We start from the raw sequence: 20,556 nt of genomic DNA, 5'->3' as shown, positions 1-20,556 counted from the left end.
CATAATATTTAACATTATTACTATCGTTGTTGTTGTTAAAAATCTTACCGACCCAAAACTGTTGACCGGTAGTGTATACGCTGCACATTTGTAACTTTCAAATCATCAAATTCAATTGCAAGCTGGTTTTCCTGGCTTTAAATATGTAATATAAGCACACGTGACATCAGTGCGAGCTCCAGACGTCCACCTGATATTCAGCGAGTAACTTTATCTGTTACTGAGGCTCCAAACATCATTTCCCTGCAGCTCAAACACACACAATGCAAATCATGTTGAGCTGACAGTCAGTGAGGCTTTTCACTTTTGTATTCTAGGATTTTGTGTTTTCTGAAAGATTCTGTATTTGCTGTGCAATGTTATTCGGCTTGAAGCTGACTCATTTCTGGGAAATATATCTTAAGTAGCCTACAATCTCTTCCAGTTTTGGAGCCGGATATGCTGATGCTTTGTGGAGTGGTTTCACAGTGAGGGCCTTGTTGAGCAGTTTTGGCCCCTGAGGGACCAATTCATGGGTATCAGGTGACACTCACTCTTCTGGATTTAGCATGTGTTTATACTGTGCTGTTATTATGCAGTATATTATCCAACTATGATGTTAGAAACCTGATTTTGGTCATGAATGTGTATTTTCAACACATGTACATCACATCTAACATACTTCTTCTCACAGATACTCAGATACTTCCGTCTCATTCTTTCTCTTATCTCAGTGTGGAAGCGCCCCATGTGTAAACTGCCAGAATGATAAGAGAGAATGATCAACAGTGAGTGTGTGTGTGTGTTGTGTTCCGCGAGGCCCCGCCCACTGCTCTGACGTTCCGCATTTCGAACATCACACCACTGTTAGAGCCACGCCCCCCGCGGGCTTCATTGAAATGGATGATTTTTCCCCGTGAGGAGGATTTGCCCTGTCACTGTTGGCGAGAGAACGGTACCGGTCCACACGAGCCTCACAAGTTACTCACGGAGATCTGTTACCATTCAGAAAGAGAACACTGTCTGAACAGCGCTTGTGACTGATCAGGGGATGGAGATTCGGATCAGTGCTCGGCTCGGTTTAATCTGCTCGGTTCTTCTGATTCACTGTGTCCACGGAACCCGTAAGTGTCAGTTTATGAATATGATGAAGTATATCTGCTTCTGCTTCTGAGAGTGACCGTTGCTGTGTGTGTGTGTGTATGTGATGATGACGAGTGACCGTTGCCCATTTCAAACAATTCTTCCCTTCTTTATTTCTTGGGTTTTTCCGATGTTATGTTCAAACTGTTTTTGGTTCGTTCTGTGAGTCTGTGATTAAACAGGTTTGCGATTTTTTTTTTTATAACAACATGGTATTTTATACATATAAATTCTTATTTGATCCGGTGTCGGAGTTTTATTCATTTATTAACCGCCTCATTCCGAACAAGCGGTACTACTGGAATAAACGCGTTAACTGATTGGCCGCGGATGAAGAACATGCGCGCTGTTGTTGCTGATTGGTTGGACGCGGTAATCAGGCACTTTAAATCCGGCTTCTGATTGGTCGCTTTCGACGGGATGACAGTCACACTAGAATCACTGATAAGAGATCTAATCTCATGTTTGATTTAATTTCGGATTTCAAGAGTGTGTTTATGAGTTATGCATCACGTTCATGTTTCATGCAGAAAGTGCAGGGCAACGATTAATAGCATCCAAAATAAACGTTTGTGTTCACATAATATCAGAGGTGTCGAGTCCAGGTTCAGAAAGTAAAATTCCTCCTCAGTATTTTGTTCCAATCACCTGGATTTGCTAATTAGCACGTTTTTTCAGCCAGGAGATAGAACTAATTAGTGAAATCAGTTAATGGGTGGAATAAACATATGGCAGGACTTTTACTTTCTGACCCCTGGAATTGACACCTCTGCATAATATATGTGTGTGTGTGTACTGTGTATAATTATTTTGTATATATAAATACACACACATATGCATGTATATATTTAAGATATATTTGCATGTATATACTGTATATGTATACATACACATTTATTATAAATGTAAATACTTTATATATACATTTTTTTCTTAAATGTATACATGCATGTGTGTGTATTTATATATATATTTACAAAATAATTATACACAGTACACACACATACAGTATGTTATGTAAACACAAACTTTTATATTGGAGGTGATTAATCGTTGTCCAGCACTAGAAAAAAATATAACAATATTCTTTAGTATTTAAATTATACTTTTTTTAATTATAATTTAAATTTTATATTATATTTTATTTTATTCAATTTTTATAATTTAAATTATAACTGGGTTCCCCACACCAGAATGAATGGCCCGTTGGATCTAAAAGATTATAACCCCCTGCTGTGGGTCAATCGGGTCTTGTGGTTTTACTGTTGTGGAAACGCTTGTCTTCGGAGAAGTTTCACAGGAAGTGGTTTATCCAGTTCTTGACAGATTCTCGGACGATGTCACACACCCAATTACATCACATCAGTCATTGTTTATGCAGTGAAACAAACAAACACTGAGATTCAATAGCAGATTTATTTTCATGTGTTTAAGGAATCAAAGGTGTTCAGTGATTCTGATCCCGCTGTAATGATGTTTTGCATCTGTTTCTCATTCAATGCGTTTGTTTGGAGTTTCACTCACTGCTCGGAAATATAGGGAAACACTGAGAGGGCGTGTTTGTGAGTGTGAGTGTGTGTGTGTGTGTGTGTGTGTGTGTGAGTGAGACACTTCTGCTCAGTTTCTGGAATAGAGGAGAGAGAGAGAGGGTGATCTGGTCTGGATCTGTGTTTGGGAGTGAAACACACACACACACACACACACACACACACTCACTCACTCACATGGTAGCCTCCTGTCGCACTGTGTATTTAAGTTGAGTTACTTTATTTCTTTGAGTTGGTTAACATGGTTTATATCAAGGCCCAAAATAATTCCACTGTCATTGTAATGCATAAACACTGCAGCTCCAGCTGAGCAAAATCATTCTCTTCTCCAAACATCATTCTGGATCTTTTCCATCAAGCTCCGCCCCCTTCATTTCTACTGCATCTTGATTATGCAAATGTTTCCATAGAGACTGGAGTGAGCAACTGGTGGTGTGATTATTGACTCCGCCTCTGTCCATTGTCTTAAAGAGACACTACACACCCGTCATCAATCACACACTGAATATTTATGATCAACAAATGCTGTGTGCAACGATCAGCTCTCTCTCTTCTCTCTCTATTGATATGCGTTAACATGTAAATTACATTTATGTTTCTATCAGATGTTTTCAGAAGTCAGTGTTCTGAGTTGATGTACAAGTATAAGGGACGCATAGCTAGATTATGACTCATAACAAATGATATGTCAAACATGTGATGCTTTTATATGACGGTGGAGTTGAGACGAGTGTGTGTGTGTGTGTGTGTGTGTGTGTGTGTGTGTCAGGTCCAGCGGGCTGCAGTCAGGATCAGTTCAGGTGTGGAAACGGGAAATGCATCACCAGCCGATGGGTTTGTGACGATGCAGACGATTGTGGAGACGGAAGTGATGAGCTTCTTCAGTCCTGCCGTGAGTCAAACACACTCCTCCATCACCACTACAGCTCTTTTAACATTTAACATTATTCATTAAAGTGACCCTTTATGCTTTTTTTAATGTCTCTTGCAAAAGGTTTACATACAATTAAATTCTCTCATAATCTCCACTGCAGCATCAGCTCTTTTCTCTCAGTGTCTGAAACGCTTCGATCGGAGATTCAGTGTCTATAAGCTCCGCCTCTCTGAGAGCTGCTCTGATCTGATTGGTCAGAAAGCAAACACTCATTATCATATCTGAATCTCAGCTCTTGATCACAGTGATACGAACAGTAACGATGGCGTGGGTTTTACCGTATCAATCTCATCAAAGTGGATTTGCTTTGTCACCAGAAAACAGCGACTTCTCGACATGAACAACACGAACCAAACTCTTTCAGTCTCAGATACACTACAGTGTTTGAGGGCGGAGCTAAGAGACACTTTTCAGCCAATCAAGACCATTATGCAATTGAGTCACAAACCTAAACAGGTTCAGCAGGAAGTGAGACTGGAATAACTGACGACTCGTTTCAGATCGGAATTGCTTCTTTCTTTTGGAAAACTAAAACACTATTTATCTTCACTTTGATCTTTGAAACTTTGCAGAGCTTTTACATTCACAAACAGATTTAATACACACTACATGAAAGGTCACATCCTAAAAGGGCATAATAGAGGCACTTTAAGGTGTTTTAGCATGATGAGTTGAGGTTGCTGAGTGTACACGTAACCATCACCTCATTAAAGTTCAGAAATCTCTCTATTCCACAGGTGAGAAGATGTGTTCGCCGGGCCAGTTCAGCTGCGGCGGGCGTCTGAATCAGTGTGTGTCCACCAGATGGCACTGCGACGGGAAGCCTGACTGCGAGAACGGCGCCGACGAGCAGGGCTGCGGTAAATACCACTGAAAAAGCTCACATTTACTTCCTTCCGCTGGAAAAAATAGTCCCTGCCCGTAAACAGAAACAGAAGTTACATTATTTCGCCATTAGAGTCGGCAGTGAGTGAGTCAGTATAGAAGACTTTTATATTGAAAGGACTTAAACTTGAACACAGTGAAGCAAGACGCAGCTGACAGATGACTAGGGCACAGAAAACCACTCAACTGTTAAAAGGACAAGATATCACAGCGGACAGTCAAACGCATGTTTTATTACGAATATCGGACTGATAGAAAATGCTATATCTACTGTAAATGCAGGAACACACACTTACTCGATCTCTCACAACTCTCTATTCTAAAAGCTTCAATGAACAATATCACTGAGAACAAACATATGTTTGCGTTGCTAAGAGTGGTTGCAATGGGTGTTGTGTAGTGATATGTGACCCTGGATGACAAAATCAGTCTTATGGGTCATTTTTTTGAAATTGAGATTTATACATCACATGAAAGCTGAATGAATAAGCTTTCCATTGATGTATGGTTTTTTAGGATAGGATCATATTTGAAAATCTGGAATCTGAGGGTGCAGAAAAATCAAAACATTGAGAAAATCGCCTTTAAAATTCACGATTGTGCTGCATTTACTCACAAAAATAAATGTTTTATACATTTACGGTAGGAAATTTACCAAATATCTTCATGGAACATGATCTTTACTTAATATCCTAAGGATTTCTGGCATAAAAGAAAAATTGATAATTTTGACCCATACAATGTGTTGTTGGCTATTCCCACAAATATACCCCTGGTTTTGTGATCCAGGGTCACATATATAGAAGCGTTGGGTGAAGCGGTCATAGCCTTGTTTTATCGTGAACAAAACACAGCTATTGACCAATCAGAATCAAGGACTGGAACTAACCGTTTTATAATATATGACAAAAGACGTTCGGTTGTGTTGTGGGTTAAAAGTTTAATTCAAATTGTTTTATTATATTGTTTACATTGTTTTAACTTTATGTACAGCACTTTGGTCAACCTACGGTTGTGTTTCAAAAGTGCTTTATAAATACTTAATCTAAATACGACTGAAACTCAAGCTCACGTTTACTAGATGAGAAATGACGTTCTGTTGTGTTTACTCCCGTTTCAGCGCTGAAGAACTGCACGGATGAGGAGTTTCGCTGTCGCAGCGGTCAGTGTGTGTCGCAGGCGTTCGTCTGCGATGAGGATTCGGACTGTGACGACGCCAGCGATGAAAAGTCGTGTCCCGTTCCCTCCTGCAACGCCGGCTCCTTCCAGTGCAATAACTCCGTGTGTGTGCCTCGGCTCTGGGCCTGCGACGGGGACGCCGACTGCGCAGACGGGTCCGACGAGTGGCTCCAGAACTGCCCGTCCGGCTCGGGGCCCAAACCGGAGCCGGCCTGCAGGGGTCACGAGTTCCTGTGTGGCAGCGGAGAGTGTGTTCACGCCAGCTGGAGGTGCGACGGAGGCTTCGACTGCAACGACCGCTCAGACGAGGACAACTGCAGTGAGTTCAGTGTGCCTGGTCTTTTTTTTGTTGCTCACTATAAAGGGTTAAAACCCTGATGGTAAAATAAAATCAAAGCCAGCGAAATTGGGAAAAAATTATATATTAATCGTGACAGTTTTTGATAGACATTTTTAGTCATTTAAAGGGTTAAAATTCAGATATTTTGTAAAAAAAATAAAATAAAAATAAATCAGTCAGTGAAAGTGGAAGAAAATATTAATATATAATACTAGAATATCAGATTTCTGACATGGACATTTTAAGGGTTAAAATCATGATGTTGGTATAAAAAAATGCGGTCAGCTAAAGTGAAAAAATATTAATATTTAATAATTGTATGACAGTTTTGTCCTCTAAGGACCTCTGTGTAACTTTTTGACCCTCATCCTTCGCTCGCGTTTTGTAACACATCTTTCCCTCGCGGGTCAAAATGACCCGAAGCCCTAAAATTATACTTAAGTTGGTTTTTGTCATTTGATTTCATTTTGATTATATTTTTTAATGCACATTTTTTTTTACCTTTAAATTGCTAGATTCAATCAATAAATAATAAATAAATAGTAATTTTAGCACATTCCTCACATTCTTTCAATTTAAATTCAAAATACCTCACAATTTCATGCATAAACCTTTTAATTCAGCTCTAAATATCTCACATTGGTGTTTGCCGACCTCTTGTGGAAATTCACATTTAATTATACAGCGCTTTTTACAATACACATTGTTTCAAAGCAGCTTTACCGAAAATTCATGAGTCCACATTACAATTTAGTGTGATCTGTTATCAGAGGAAACTGTCAAAATCACAGTTAGCTAAAATTTATTAATTTAAACAATGTAATAATTTAAGGCAGAAACAATTAGCTCATTGAAGTAATGAATACTTGTTTGTTAACAAATGATTATGACATTTAGAAAAAATTACATGAAAAATGAAAATTCTCTGACAGATGCGTGTGTGTGTGTGTGTGTGTGTGTGTGTGTGTGTGTGTGTTGCAGCTTCGCCCACGTGCCGCCCGGATGAGTTCCTCTGTAGCGACGGCGTCTGCATCCCAGGACAGCGTCAGTGTGACGGGAATCCTGACTGTCGGGATCAGAGCGATGAGACGGACTGCGTCCCCGGTGAGAATCACACACACACACACACACACACACACACACACACACACACCCATCATGTGTGTATATGTGTAACGCTGTGGTGCTGTTCGCGTGTTGGTCAAAAATGACAGGAATTTTGTTTTTATTTCACTTAAATTAATGTACTGTATTTTAGTTCAATAATGTTTTTTATTTAATATTCTGTATTTTTAGGGGATTTTATGTTACTAAATTATATTTACGCTGTATTTATAATCCATGTATTCACTTTTTGAGCTGAGACCTGAAAATTACATTTTAAACTGTGGTAAATCTTGAATGCTTTAGAGCGACAGACTGAAGTTTGATCTCTTTTACAAAGGCGACACTTGACAGATTATTGCTGAAGTGGAAAAAAGTTTTAAAAAGTGAACTTTCAAAAAAGTTACAGAATTTTAGGTTTTTGTTATGAAAAATTTGCAAAAATACTATATATATGAAATAAATATTTTCAAAAATGTTTTTACTCTAAAACTGTGAGAAAATCAAAGCCATAAATCTAAACAAGCTGTGTTCCAAATCTGAGGTTGATATGTCAGTAAATGAGCGTTCAGTGAGAGTGTGTTCGGCTGCAGTACCGAACGCTTCCACTAGAGGAACTTCTCATTTTTGACCGCGAGGAGCACAAGTGTGACCATTTTTTTCAGGACCATTTAACCTTTCCATGATTTTTTTTTTCACACAGCAAGTGCTACAACCTTTACCAAGTTTCGTACCGTTCCAAAAAAATAATAATGTCGGTGAAAGGGTGTTTAACTGTTTGCTGTGTGTGTGTCTGTAGAGAACAGGTGCGAGGAGCCGAGCAGGTTTAAGTGTCGCAGTGGCGAGTGTATCAGCGCAGACCAAGTGTGTGACGGTCAGAAAAACTGCATGGACTGGTCAGATGAGCCTCTCAAAGACTGCAGTGAGTTTCACCTCCGTGTTCCTGTAGTGTGTGATCTGAACGAACCACAAACTGAATGAAATTAACAAGTTGCATCTTTATTTTCAACAATGGCTGTGATCAGATCAATAACACATGATGCCGAATAGGACATTCCAGAGTCACACACAAGTTCTTCCTCATGCTAGAGTCCAGTATCTCTTAAACATATTTTATTAACACAGAGGTCCTTAGAGGACAAAAAATGTCATAAAATTTTCGCTGATTTATTATTACCAACATCAGGATTTAAACCCTTTAAATGCATAAAATCTCTGTCAAAAAACTGACACACAATTATTTATATATTGTTTTTTTCACTTTCTCTGACTTTTTTCTTCTTCTTTTTAATACCAACATCAGGATTTTTACCCTTAAAATGTCTATTAAAAATCCGTCATACAATTATTACATATAAAAATATTCACGTTCACTGACTTACATTTTTTTTTTACCAACATCAGGATTTTAACCCTTAAAATGCCTAAAAATGTTTGTCAAAAACTGTCTCACAGTTATTATATATTAATATTATTTTCCACTTTCACTGACAGTTTTTTCAATGTCACTTGTTTTTTATGAAAATAAATAAATTTTCCATATTTTTTGAAGAGACATATATATGTTTATGGGCAGACAGCCCTTGTGTTTTTCCTCCTCCATCTCCAGTGATTGGTGGGTTAACTGTTGAAATGGTCACAGATGATCATGTGACGTGTGTGTTTCCTCTGTGCAGACACTAACGAGTGCCTCGTTAACAACGGCGGATGTTCTCACACGTGCAACAACCTGAAGATCGGATACGAGTGCTTGTGTCCGACAGGATTTCACCTGATCAACCGCACACACTGTGATGGTGAGCAACCGTCCTGATTAACCCAGTGCATGATGGTCTGTGAGTGTGTGTTTGGTCTCATGAGGTCATGTGTCTGTGTGTAGACGTGGATGAGTGTTTGGACGCTGACAGATGCTCTATGATCTGTGTAAACCTGCCGGGCAGCTTCAAGTGTGACTGTAATGAAGGATTTGAGCTGGATCACATGACCAAAGACTGCAAAGCTATTACAGGTACACGCACGCCACGAATGACTCTAATGATCAGAGAGAATTGCACTGCAAAAAAGGCTTTTCTTACTTAGTATTTTTGTCTTGTTTCCAGTCCAAATATCTAAATATTCTTAAATGAAGAAGCATTAACTAAAGTAGTAAAATACCATAAGATATTAAGTCTTGTTTTCTGGGTAAATAAATCTAAATTAAGTGAATTAAGCTTAAAACAAGCAAAATTATCTGCCAATGCGGTAAGAAAAATAATCTTGTTTCTGTTTGAGTTAACATTATTTTTCTGACCCCATTGGCAGATAATTTAGCTTTTTTTTTTTAAGCAATAACTCACTTAATTTTGATTAATTCCCCCAGAAAACAAGACGCAATATGTTATTTGCTTATGTTATTTTTACTCATCTAGTAAATTAATCTTGATTTAAGAATTTTTTAGATATTTGGACTGGAAACAAGACAAAAATACTAAGTACGAAAAGCATTTTTGCGGTGTGTGTGACTGATTGAGAATCCAGCAACATGTAAATGTGTTCCTCTCAGGATCGGGAGCGTTCCTGCTCTTCAGCACGCGTCACGAGGTGAGGAAGCTGGCGCTGGGCAGCAGAGAATACACGTCACTGATCCGCCAGCAGAAGCACGTGGTGGCGTTAGACGTGGACATTCCCAACGAAAGGGTCTTCTGGTCCGACGTGAGCCAGAAGAAGATCTACAGGTGAGAGCTCATTTGCGAATAAAGCAGTGTTTCCATCTCATGTGTTCAAGATAACGAAATCATCACTTCCTGGGAAGTTGCTGCAATCAGGGAAGAAACTGTGGCTCTTTTTCCCTCCATCATAAAAGAGTGTGTCTCAGAGCGTCAGACGAAACTCAATAAACGCTGATGATTAAACCAAATCATTCTGAACACACACTTCGACTCCGGCGTTTCAGAAACACAAAACTAACATTAGAGATGCTGCGATGTGATTGGTCCGCTGGTTACTCCAGTTATCCGATCAAATTTATGCTTTTTTTTTTTGCGATATCCCAAAATAAAAGGGGGATGGAAACACAGCTAGTGATGTGCTAGTTTCACATGTATCCCATCATGTTCTCTTTCTGCTCACAGTAAAAAATAATTTTCACTCCTAATCAATGTCCATCTCAATCCGTAATGTGTGTTTTGTGTATCTCTGTGTATGTTTATAGCATTCCTCATAACCACGAGTGTGTGTTCGTGTTTTGCAGCGCAGCGAGTGCTGACCCCGCCCACCAAACCACTGTGATTGACAGGCAGATCTCCAGGCCCGAGGGCCTGGCTGTGGACTGGATCCACGGGAACATCTATTGGACGGATGGCGAGCTGCAAACCATCTCTGTGGCGACGGCTGACGGCGGGAAACGCAAGACGCTAATCAGCGACGGCCTGCAGAACCCTCGCGCGATCGTCGTGGATCCTCAGCACAAGTGAGTGTGTGCGACTGAAGCCGCTTGCTTATTAATCATTTGTTAACAAACAAGTATTCATTACTTCAATTGTTTCTGCATTAAATTATTACATTTTTTAAATTAATACCTTTTTCACTAACTGTAATTTTGTAGATGTATATATTTCTTAAAATGCATAACTTTGACATTTTCCTCTGATAACAGATCTCTCTAAACTGTAATGTGGACTCATGCACTTTCTGTAAAGCTGCTTTACAAATGATGTCTATTGTGAAAAGTGCTATATAATTAAATGTGTATTGAATTGAATTGTTAATCCCTTGTTGCTTCATGTCACGTAGTTTCATGTTCTGGACAGACTGGGGCGAGTCGGCCCGGATTGAGAAGAGCGGACTGAACGGTGCCGATCGGACGCCTCTCGTCACAAACAACATCGTATGGCCGACCGGCATCACGCTCGGTGAGTCTGACGCGCAGATGATGCATGTGAACCATAGACTGTAAATAAATATGGGCGTGGCGTCACGCGTAGTGTTTCTAAAGAGCATATTTGAAGCCCTGAGTGGGCGGAGCCGGCCGTCGCCATCGTGGCTACACCTCACTCCCGGATAAACGAAAATGTGCAGCGAGGCGGATTAGGTGAGGTGACGTGACGCTAACAGACAGCAGACAAATGGCTAGTAGTGACATCAGTGGCAATCCACCTGTCACTCAAGTGACCACGCCCTTAATTATGCAGAACTTTAAGGCTTCATATAATTCAAATGGATGATTTATAAACAAAATCACCCTCCTCACAGTCGTCATGAAGGACAAAATTAGCTATTTAGACCAAAACCACTTTTTGCACCAGGCTGTAAACATGTTTCTCTGCTGTAAAGTTGGGCATTTTAACATGCGGGTCTATGGGATTGACTCTCTTCTGCAGCCGGTCTCTAGTGGCCAGTCGATGAACTGCAGTTTAAATCACTTCAGTGTTGGATTCAAGAAAGTGAACGGTTGGTGTGAACACTTGTGCCGTGTGTGATGTATGCTGATGTGTGTTTGTGTTCAGATGTGTTGAATCAGCGTCTGTACTGGGTCGACTCAAAGCTACACACACTGTCCAGCATCGGTGTGAACGGAGACGGGCGGCACACGCTGATCTTCGACCAACAGAAGCTGCCGCATCCGCTGGCGCTGGCCGTGTTTGAGGTGCGTGGCGCTGGCCTATGATGCGTCTTGACTTTTCTTTCTTTTGTCTTGTTTCCAGTCCAAATATCTAAAAATTCTTAAATCAAGAAGCATTTACTAGATGAGTAAAATGCCATAAGATACTATGTCTTTATTATGTCTAAAAATCGAAATTAAGTGATTTGCTGCTTAAAAAAAAGTTAAATTATCTGCCAGTGGGTTAAGAAAATTAATGTTAATTCAAACGTAAACAAGATTATTTTTCGTACCCCATTGGCAGATAATTTATCTTGTTTTAAGCAACAACTCACTTAATTTAGATTTATTTACCCAGAAAACAAGACTTAATATCTTATGGCATTTTACTACTTTAGTAAATGCTTCTTGATTTAAGAATTTTTAGATATTTGGACTGGAAACAAAAAGTATTTTTTTGCAGTGGTCAGGTTCTCATGAGCCGCTGTGTCTCTGTCTGTCCAACAGGAGAAAGTCTTCTGGACCGACATGTCCAATAGCGGCATCTGGAGCGCGAACCGCATGACGGGCCGAGACATCACTGCTGTGGCCGAACATCTGCAGTCTCCTGAAGACATCGTGGTGTATCACAGTCTGAAGCAGCCTACCGGTGAACACACACACACACACACACGCGCAATGACGTTCAGGGCTTGACATTAAGAAACGCGGGTGTATTTCAGCAGTGGTGTGTAACGCAATCTCTCCTATCTCTCCACTTTGGAGGATTGAATCTTATATATAATATATACATCTTTCAATTGTAGACTTTTAAAAAGGCAACTAAAATAATAAATGCAATGTAGTGTCAAAAAAATTTGATTTTTTGATGCATATCTGTACTAAAATATTTGTAACACTTTATATAGTCATTTTCCGCAGAACAGACACGATACCAGCTGTTTTTTTTCTCTCTCTCTCTCTCTCTCTCTCTCTCTCTCTCTCTCTCTCTCTCCGACAGCGAGTGACACACAAACCCGCCTCCACTCACTCACTCACTCGCTTTATTTGCTCCGGATGAATATTGTTAATGTTACAGGGCTTGAATTTCGCCATGGGATTATGCGTTTTGCTAATTATTTAACTAATTTCTGCAGATTTTTTGCTCACACCCAAAGTACGACACATAAAGCCGCCTCTTAGCACTAAATCAAGCTCTTTTTCGTTGCTTATTGCGCTTAAACAGTCAAATACACACAAAATAATGTCAAAATGGCGAGTATTCACGTAAACACTATCAGTTATGTTTTAAGTGAACGTAAACTGTTGAGAAAGAAAACGCATGTGTAACAGTATTTTGGATCCGTGCGTCAGGTCTTAAAGTGACAGCAGCCTAATAAACCTGCTGCCAAATTATGAGATAATATAAAAAAATATCTATATTGCAGTTTTTTCCCATGGTATCGATGTCAAAATTGTGGCCAGTGAAAATGCTGAGTAATTTTGGAAAACAACTAGCCACAGTGAGTGGTAAGCAAAGTAGTTAATGTCAAGCCCTGATGACGTCATTATCTGTGTATTTTCAAGCACACTTGATATCAGTCGATGATCTGCATGTTTGTCTTGCTCATGAGGAACTGATGTCATTTGCAGGAAGAAACTGGTGCAGTGAAGCGGTTCTGGTCAACGGCGGCTGTGAGTTTCTGTGTCTGCCGGCGCCGCTGATTAACGCACGTTCACCCAAATACACGTGTGCATGTCCTGATCACATGACCCTGGGTGAGGACATGAGGACGTGTGTGTCAGGTACGTTCCGACCCACTCGGTTCACTGTAAAAAATGCTTTTCTTACTTAGTATTTTTGTCTTGTTTCCAGTCCAAATATCTAACAATTCTTAAATCAAGATGCATTTATGAATTTAAACAGAAACATTTTTTTGCAAGAAGTTTTCACATTAGCGGACCTTCTGGCCCGCTAAAGTGTTATTTCGCCAACACTTCGTTTTGAAAAAATACTTTTTTGCATAGCTGTGTTTGACCCATGAAAACTGTAACAATGTATCTTACAAGGTAACACGATGTAACGTTGCTCTCACTTAAAAATGTGTGTCCCCACATAAGTTCTTGAATTTGAGGGTATTGAATTTTTGAAGTTAATCATTATTATGCTTATCGACGTCTGTTTCTCTGTGTAGGTCCGAACACCACAGCGCCACCACAGGTGACGTCGAGAACTGCAAGCAGAACATCTGTGCGGTCTCCACATCCGAGCGGAGACGCCACACAGACGGGCTCTCGCAGGGGTCAGTTCCTGTTCATTCACTCATGTTCCAGTGAATCATTTTCATCAACGACATTTTTTCACAGACGATAACGAGACGATAACTAAATAAAAACCAGTTTTAAATGACAAAAACTATGATGAAAATCTATTGACATTTTCGTCAACGAATAAAAACTAGACGAAAATGTAAGATAGTGTCGATTTGGGAAGAGATCCTATCAGAACAGACGTCCTGCGTTTGTGGCAGATGCGCACATTTGTACTGTAACGTGCTGATCTACCCAGCGGCACACAAGTTGGCATGAGCTTGATGCATGTCTCAGAAAACGTTTAAAAATGTAAACACCTGGGAGAAAGAGAAGAACAGAGATATGGATAGATCTGAATAAGAGTGACGACGCAGAAGAGCTCTATTCGGTGCGGTCTTCTGTGCGCACACACACACTCGAAGCGTGAGGACTGAATGGACAAATACACACAACATTATGTCTAAATGTCCGTTTGGAGAGTATTCACGTAAACGCACTCGGTTATGTCTTTACAGAATGTAAAAGGTTGTGAGAAGAATATCATTCGATCTTAAAGTGACAGTACGTAATAAATCTAATGCCGTCTGTGCCCTAAATATGTTAATCAAACAACAAAAGAAAAAGAGAAAAGCATCCACTGATCCTTAATAGCTTTAATGAAAATTGTTTATTTTTAATTCATACAAATAAATATGTCCCCTTGAAAGAATAAAGAATGACGTAGGCTATTCAAGTTGTTATAAAGACTGTATATATCATTAATTGAAAAGAAGACCGTGTTCTAACTTCTACTTTAGGAGAAATGGTTTTATTTAATTTTAAGATATTTTTGATGTCACAGCAGTTATATCTGTGTGTGTGTTGCATGTTCAACCTTTAAAATCACTCATATTAACATGTTAATAGATGTTTTCTCTGGAAGTATATAATAGGTTTGGAAATGTTTACATTTAACTAACAATTTAACTAAACCCATTATATTTTAGTCGACTAAAATCTTATTGTGTTTCGTCGACTGAGACTAAAACAATTCAAATGATTAAAATATGACTAAAAGTAAATCAAAATGTTAGCGCTGTCATGTTCACACACTCCGCGTCTGTCCGCCTCTTCACAGGAGCTGATGCAGAACATGAGCCGGTCTCCAGCCCTTCCCAGCATCCCTCAGTCCTGTTCATCGCCTTTCCAATCGGTCAGTAAATGCACAGTCATGAAACACGTGTCACTCGCTGACGATCGGCAGTGTGATTGAGCCGTGTGTGTGTGTGTGTGTCCCACAGTTGCCGTTTGTCTGCTGGCGTCTGCCGGTGTGTTGGTTTGGAGACACTGGCGTGTGAAGAACACCAACACCATCCACTTCTCCAACCCTGTGTATCAGAAGACGACCGACGACACGGTCCACATCTTCAGGAGCCCCAGTCTGGAAGGGTACTCGCATCCATCGGTACGACACCAAACACACTCCAGATCCCCTGCTTCACTTCAGAAGTTTGACTTGCTCTCGTACGTTTATGAAAATCTGCATGAATTAAAGGCACTATAACCAGTGATTCAAACACACGGGATTCGTCCTGATGAGGCTGAAACATGAAAAGAGACGCGATACAAAGTTACAGATCAATTGGAGTAGAACAGAAATAAAAGACATTGATTGATTGAACATGTGACTTTTGAGGGAAGGTGTGTTTCACGCGTGTGCTTTTCCTGATTTCGTGTTCAGGGTCAAAAATGACCGACATTTTAAATTGCTTGTGAATCTCTCGTTATGCTATATTATCACCAAATATTGGATTCAATCTTTTTGTCAACTTGTGATGCAACTCCTAAACGAGTGTGTCTTAGAGCGTCAGACGAAACGCTGTCATGTTCTCTGGCGTTCGGATGCTGGTGTTCGGGAACACTCGTGTGTGTGTGTGTGTGTGTGTGTGAGACGCTTCTGGAGGGAATTAAACCCAATCATTCTGATCACACACTTCGACTCCGGCGTTTCAGAAACACCAAACCAACATTAGAGATGCTGCGATGTGATTGGTCCACTGGTTAGTCCAGTTATCCAATCACAGCCTGAGGGAAAGACACATGAGTTTATTGTTGCGCATCGAGGGACTTATTTAGTAAATGTGTTTCCATTGTAGTTTATGCACTCGTGTTATTATCATATTTAAAAAATTATCCTTGTCGGATTGAGCACATTCATTTTTTTTAGAATTTATGCGCATCCGTCATTTATTTCATGCAATACCCCAAAATTTGCATAAACATATGTGTATGGAAACACTGCTAATGAGGCCTACGATTAATCAGTAACAACCCGGAATACAAAACCTTACGCTAATTGAAAGAATCCAAGTTTACAAAAAGGTTTAATCCAATATTCAGTGATAATATAGCATAACAAGAGATTTATACGAAATTTTAAAGGCCGGTCTTTTTTGACTGGGTAATAAGGTCGGGAACCCCCCCCCAAAAAGTACAAAAATTAAAAATTATAACAAAATCAGTAAGTTTTAATCCAATGCAATAACATTAACTGGCATTTTCAAGAAAAAAGAAATCATCTCCAGGTCAAAGCGACCGGATCAGGGTTAAAGGGCGACACAGTCTTAAATAAAGGTTTGCTAAGGCCTTAAAAGTATTAAAATGACTTAAATTCAGATTCAATGGGTCTTAAATATTTCTGGTCACATTACCGCTAAAATTTCGCCAGTCTGACCGACCAAATGTCCATCAAATAACCAGTGAAGCATCGAATCGTGAGGATGATTCTGATTTTATTACATAAACAGAAAAAAAAAAGAAAAAAAAAGAAGAAAAAATTAGCATAACTGCACACATAAAAAAAACTCACAGAAGAAACATACTGAGGTAAAAAAATGTATTTAACACATGATATAGTTAAGTAACATAACATGACGGATATTTTGCTGAATATTCTCACGATTGCAAATGTTACATTGATTTTAGTTCAATAAGCAAGTAGTTAATATTAAATTACTTCAATTATTTAGGTTAAACATTAAATACTACATATACGTATGTAATATAATGTGTATTTCCATCACAGGTTTGGTCTTAAATTTCATTCAAAGTGGCATTAAAAAGGTCTTAAAAAGTCTTAAATTTAACTTGTTTATATCTGTAAACCTCAGACGGGAGTGTGTTTGTGGGATTCTGTGACAGGCCGTGTTTAATGTGTGTGTGTTTGTGTCTCAGTGTCAGATGATCAGCATGGATGAAGACGCGGCCTGACGCTCCTCCAGAAACACTTTAAATGCTGCTCTGAAACTGAAGGACTCGTCCTGATGTGCCTCATGACTCCAGGATCAAGCCTTTTCATTTTAAACATCATGAAGAATGAACACACACACACACACACACACACACACACACACACACTCGTATCTAACGAATGTCCATCACTCTTCTGCTCGATGTCAGAAGAGCAGAAGCTCTGATACCCGTGGCTTTGCACACTCCAAACACGCAGCTGTTTCCATTTGCGCTTTTAAGATCCAGTTATTGAAGGTATTACCACTTTTTAATATTTACCGTAAGCGATCCTTGTAAATATGGATGATTATGTAAATGTGGAGGGACAGGTGTCTCTCTTCTTGCACTATATATGTTCTGTGTCACGTAGGCTTTATTTATTTCTCTCACAGACACACTTGAACGATCTTTTGTCTTAGTTTTTATAAATGCACAGTGCTGCTTTAGTAATAATGAGCGATTCGTTTGATTCGTTCACTTCTGTAGGGCCTTAAACCAGCGAACGTGCCTGATGTACAGCATGATGTGTCATATTGTTTGAACGCACAAAATTTCTCACGATGCCTTCGACAGGTAAGAGTGAATCGGTCTGTGAATCAGGTGACCCTTGACCTCACCTGTACGTTAGAGGAATCGTGCTTCGGTTCGTTTGAGTCGTGTTCTGTATGTTCTCTGAAGAGCTGGAGCGTTTTCACTGTTATCGGTGAATGAAGAATCACAAACGCTCCTCGAATATCTGCAGTTAATGTAAATACTCGCCTTGATCACACACTTTGTACGAAGAAAACCTTTATTTATTGTGTAAATGTGTGATTTTTGTTTTGTTTTTCGTGTGTATTGAATTTCTTGCTGTTCTCTTATAAATACGTTGTTTACGTTGTGATTGAAACGTCATCCAGAAAAATCTGCACTACAAAAGAAATGAACCTGTGCGTCATGTGACGACATTCAGGGACTTTTATAGTTTATGAAGGACATTTGAAGAAGAATCTGTGAGGTTTTCCGTCGGTCTTGAATCGATTCTGTTACTGTTGATGGGTCATTTGTGATCTGCTTTACTTTCGTCAAGGGTTTATTAACCTGTGTGAGTTTTAATTCTTGATCTCAGGACTGATGATCCAGTGATCTGAATGTTCTACGGGTTTAAAGAAACAAATTACACCCAAAGAAACAACTGAACTGTTTTTGACATTGTTAAATAAATGTACGTTTTGAGACCAGAAATCTGCTGTTGTTCTGTTATTATTGCCTCTGGCTTTTTATTCAAGTCACATTAATAGAATGATCATTAAACGTTATCTGTTCTTTAATAACTTTTTTAAAACTTCAGCACAAAACATTATTTATACATCGTTCATGGAGCGTTTTTCCCCCTGAAATGTTTTAGTTGGATGTTCATCGTCATTTTTTTAATCCTCTGGTGCTGTTCGTGTGTCGATCAAAAATTACACTTTTTTTTTTTATTTCAATTAAATGATTGTACTGTATTTTAGTTCGATAACATATTTTTATTTATTATTTTGTATTTTTAGGGGATTTTATGGTACTAAATTATATTTATGCAGTTGTTAAACTCTCATAAATCTTGAATGCTTTAGAGCAACAGACTTAAGTTTGGTTTCTTTTTGAAGACTACACTTGACAGATTAATGCTGAAAAAAGTGAAAAAATTTCACATTTATTATTATGAAAAATGCACAAAAAATTCCATTTTCAGTCTTTATATGAAATATTTTCCAAAACTCATTTTACTCTAAAACATAGAAAATCAAAGGCATAACCAAATCTGAGGTTGATGTGTCAATAAATGAGCGTTCAGTGAGAGTGTGTTCGGCTGCAGTACCGAACGCTTCCACTAGAGGAACTTCTCACATTCATTTACAATGCGAGCAATACAAGTGTGACCATTTTTTTCAGGAGCATTTAACCTTTTTAAATTACATCCATGATTTTTTATGTTCACACAGCAAGTGCCAAAACTTTTACCAAGTTTCAATGTAGTAAAAAAAAAACAAATCGGTCGAAATGACTGAACAAACCCAGAGGGTGTTTCTTCTTGTTTCAGAACATTAAGAGAAAATTCTGAAGTAACATTCCCATAATGTTTGAAGAATGATACAACGGAATGTTCCCTTATCGTTCGCATAACCAAGAAAAACCTCGTTTGTTCAGAGAACATTCAGAAATTAAGCAAAACGTTCTAATAACATGTTTTTGTTAGTTGTGAAGTTCATTTATCGGCAGGTTTAGTCAGTCCTACAGGAGTTCATTCAGTGTGTATAAAGACCATACTAGAGCCATAGATATCATATGTCTATGACTAGAGCCACAACCCATTACCAGCCCTGACCTTTAACCTCCTCCTCCGTATTAATTCATTATTAAGCACTCATAGTGGCTTTTGTTCTGTCCAGTCATTCACATTCACTCATCTTTGCATATTTCATGAGCTAGTCAATATCACGTGACTAAACTTTTACTCGCATTCCACAGTATTTTATCATCGATTCCATCAGTTTCGGATGCGTTTTAGATGATGGTGATGATGGGATTTGAAGTAGAATGTCGTGTTCATCTCAGGATTTGTTTACTAATGTCTGGCATCTTGTTGAACCGGACAAGAGCGACAGCCGATGTGTTCGTTACAAGTCTCTATCTATCTATCAGAGATACATGCGACTGTCATGAGCATTAGACGTGGCATTGACTTATATTACCACATTTATAGAACCATGTTTATTTAAGGTTTTTATATATGGTTTTATTTATAGAACCATAAATAAAGGCACTTCCTTTTTGGAAAAAAAATATCTATTTTTTGTATGTTTTTACTCAGCTAACAAAAATATATTCTGCCAACAAGAATATAACATTCTGCTAACATTCCCATTAAGTGATGACAACGTTATTTCTGAATGTAATCTGAACGTTTAAAACGTCTATTCAAACATTAAGAGAACGTTTCAGTACGATGTCTAAATAATGTTTTTCTGCAAAATATTTATATTAAAAACGTTGAACAAATGTTCAATTATTAATGTTAGTGGAAGAACGTTTGTTTATAACTCTGAGAACCAAGTCAGAACGTTATAAGATAGCGGGGTTATTCTCTTGAAATTCAGCATTTCTCATTTATAATAAATTGCTTGTATTCTTAATTTGTAGCTGCTTTGGATAAAAGTGCATGAGTTTGGCCTGAGTTTGATGCACTCCTGCACACTCTTCAACTGTCTGGCCCACAATGCTTTTGCTGTCTGCCAAATGACTAATCAATTTAGATCCATGTGAAACATTGTATACTGTT

At 38.8% G+C, this 20,556-nt stretch overlaps 1 protein-coding gene across 1 annotated transcript; it reads left to right on the top strand.

Moving 5' to 3' along the window:
• Window positions 1-854: 854 nt before the first annotated feature.
• On the top strand, window positions 855-18,476 carry ldlrb (low density lipoprotein receptor b). The gene is made up of 18 exons (XM_077245583.1): window positions 855-1,103; window positions 3,439-3,561; window positions 4,341-4,463; window positions 5,609-5,986; window positions 6,989-7,111; window positions 7,911-8,033; window positions 8,788-8,907; window positions 8,991-9,119; window positions 9,654-9,825; window positions 10,341-10,559; window positions 10,883-11,001; window positions 11,596-11,735; window positions 12,198-12,339; window positions 13,323-13,475; window positions 13,865-13,972; window positions 15,100-15,174; window positions 15,263-15,426; window positions 17,196-18,476. The coding sequence occupies exons 1-18, from the start codon at window positions 1,031-1,033 to the stop codon at window positions 17,229-17,231; spliced, it is 2,520 nt and encodes an 839-aa protein (XP_077101698.1). The 5' UTR covers window positions 855-1,030; the 3' UTR covers window positions 17,232-18,476.
• The last annotated feature ends 2,080 nt before the right edge of the window (window positions 18,477-20,556 follow it).

This window comes from Siphateles boraxobius, unplaced genomic scaffold (genome assembly GCF_051911475.1).
Source record: "Siphateles boraxobius isolate OS27281-9 unplaced genomic scaffold, OSU_SipBor_1 27, whole genome shotgun sequence".
Lineage (NCBI taxonomy): Eukaryota > Metazoa > Chordata > Actinopteri > Cypriniformes > Leuciscidae > Siphateles > Siphateles boraxobius.
The sequence above is the reverse complement of the archived record's forward strand: the minus strand, read 5'-3'. Positions and strand labels throughout refer to the sequence as shown.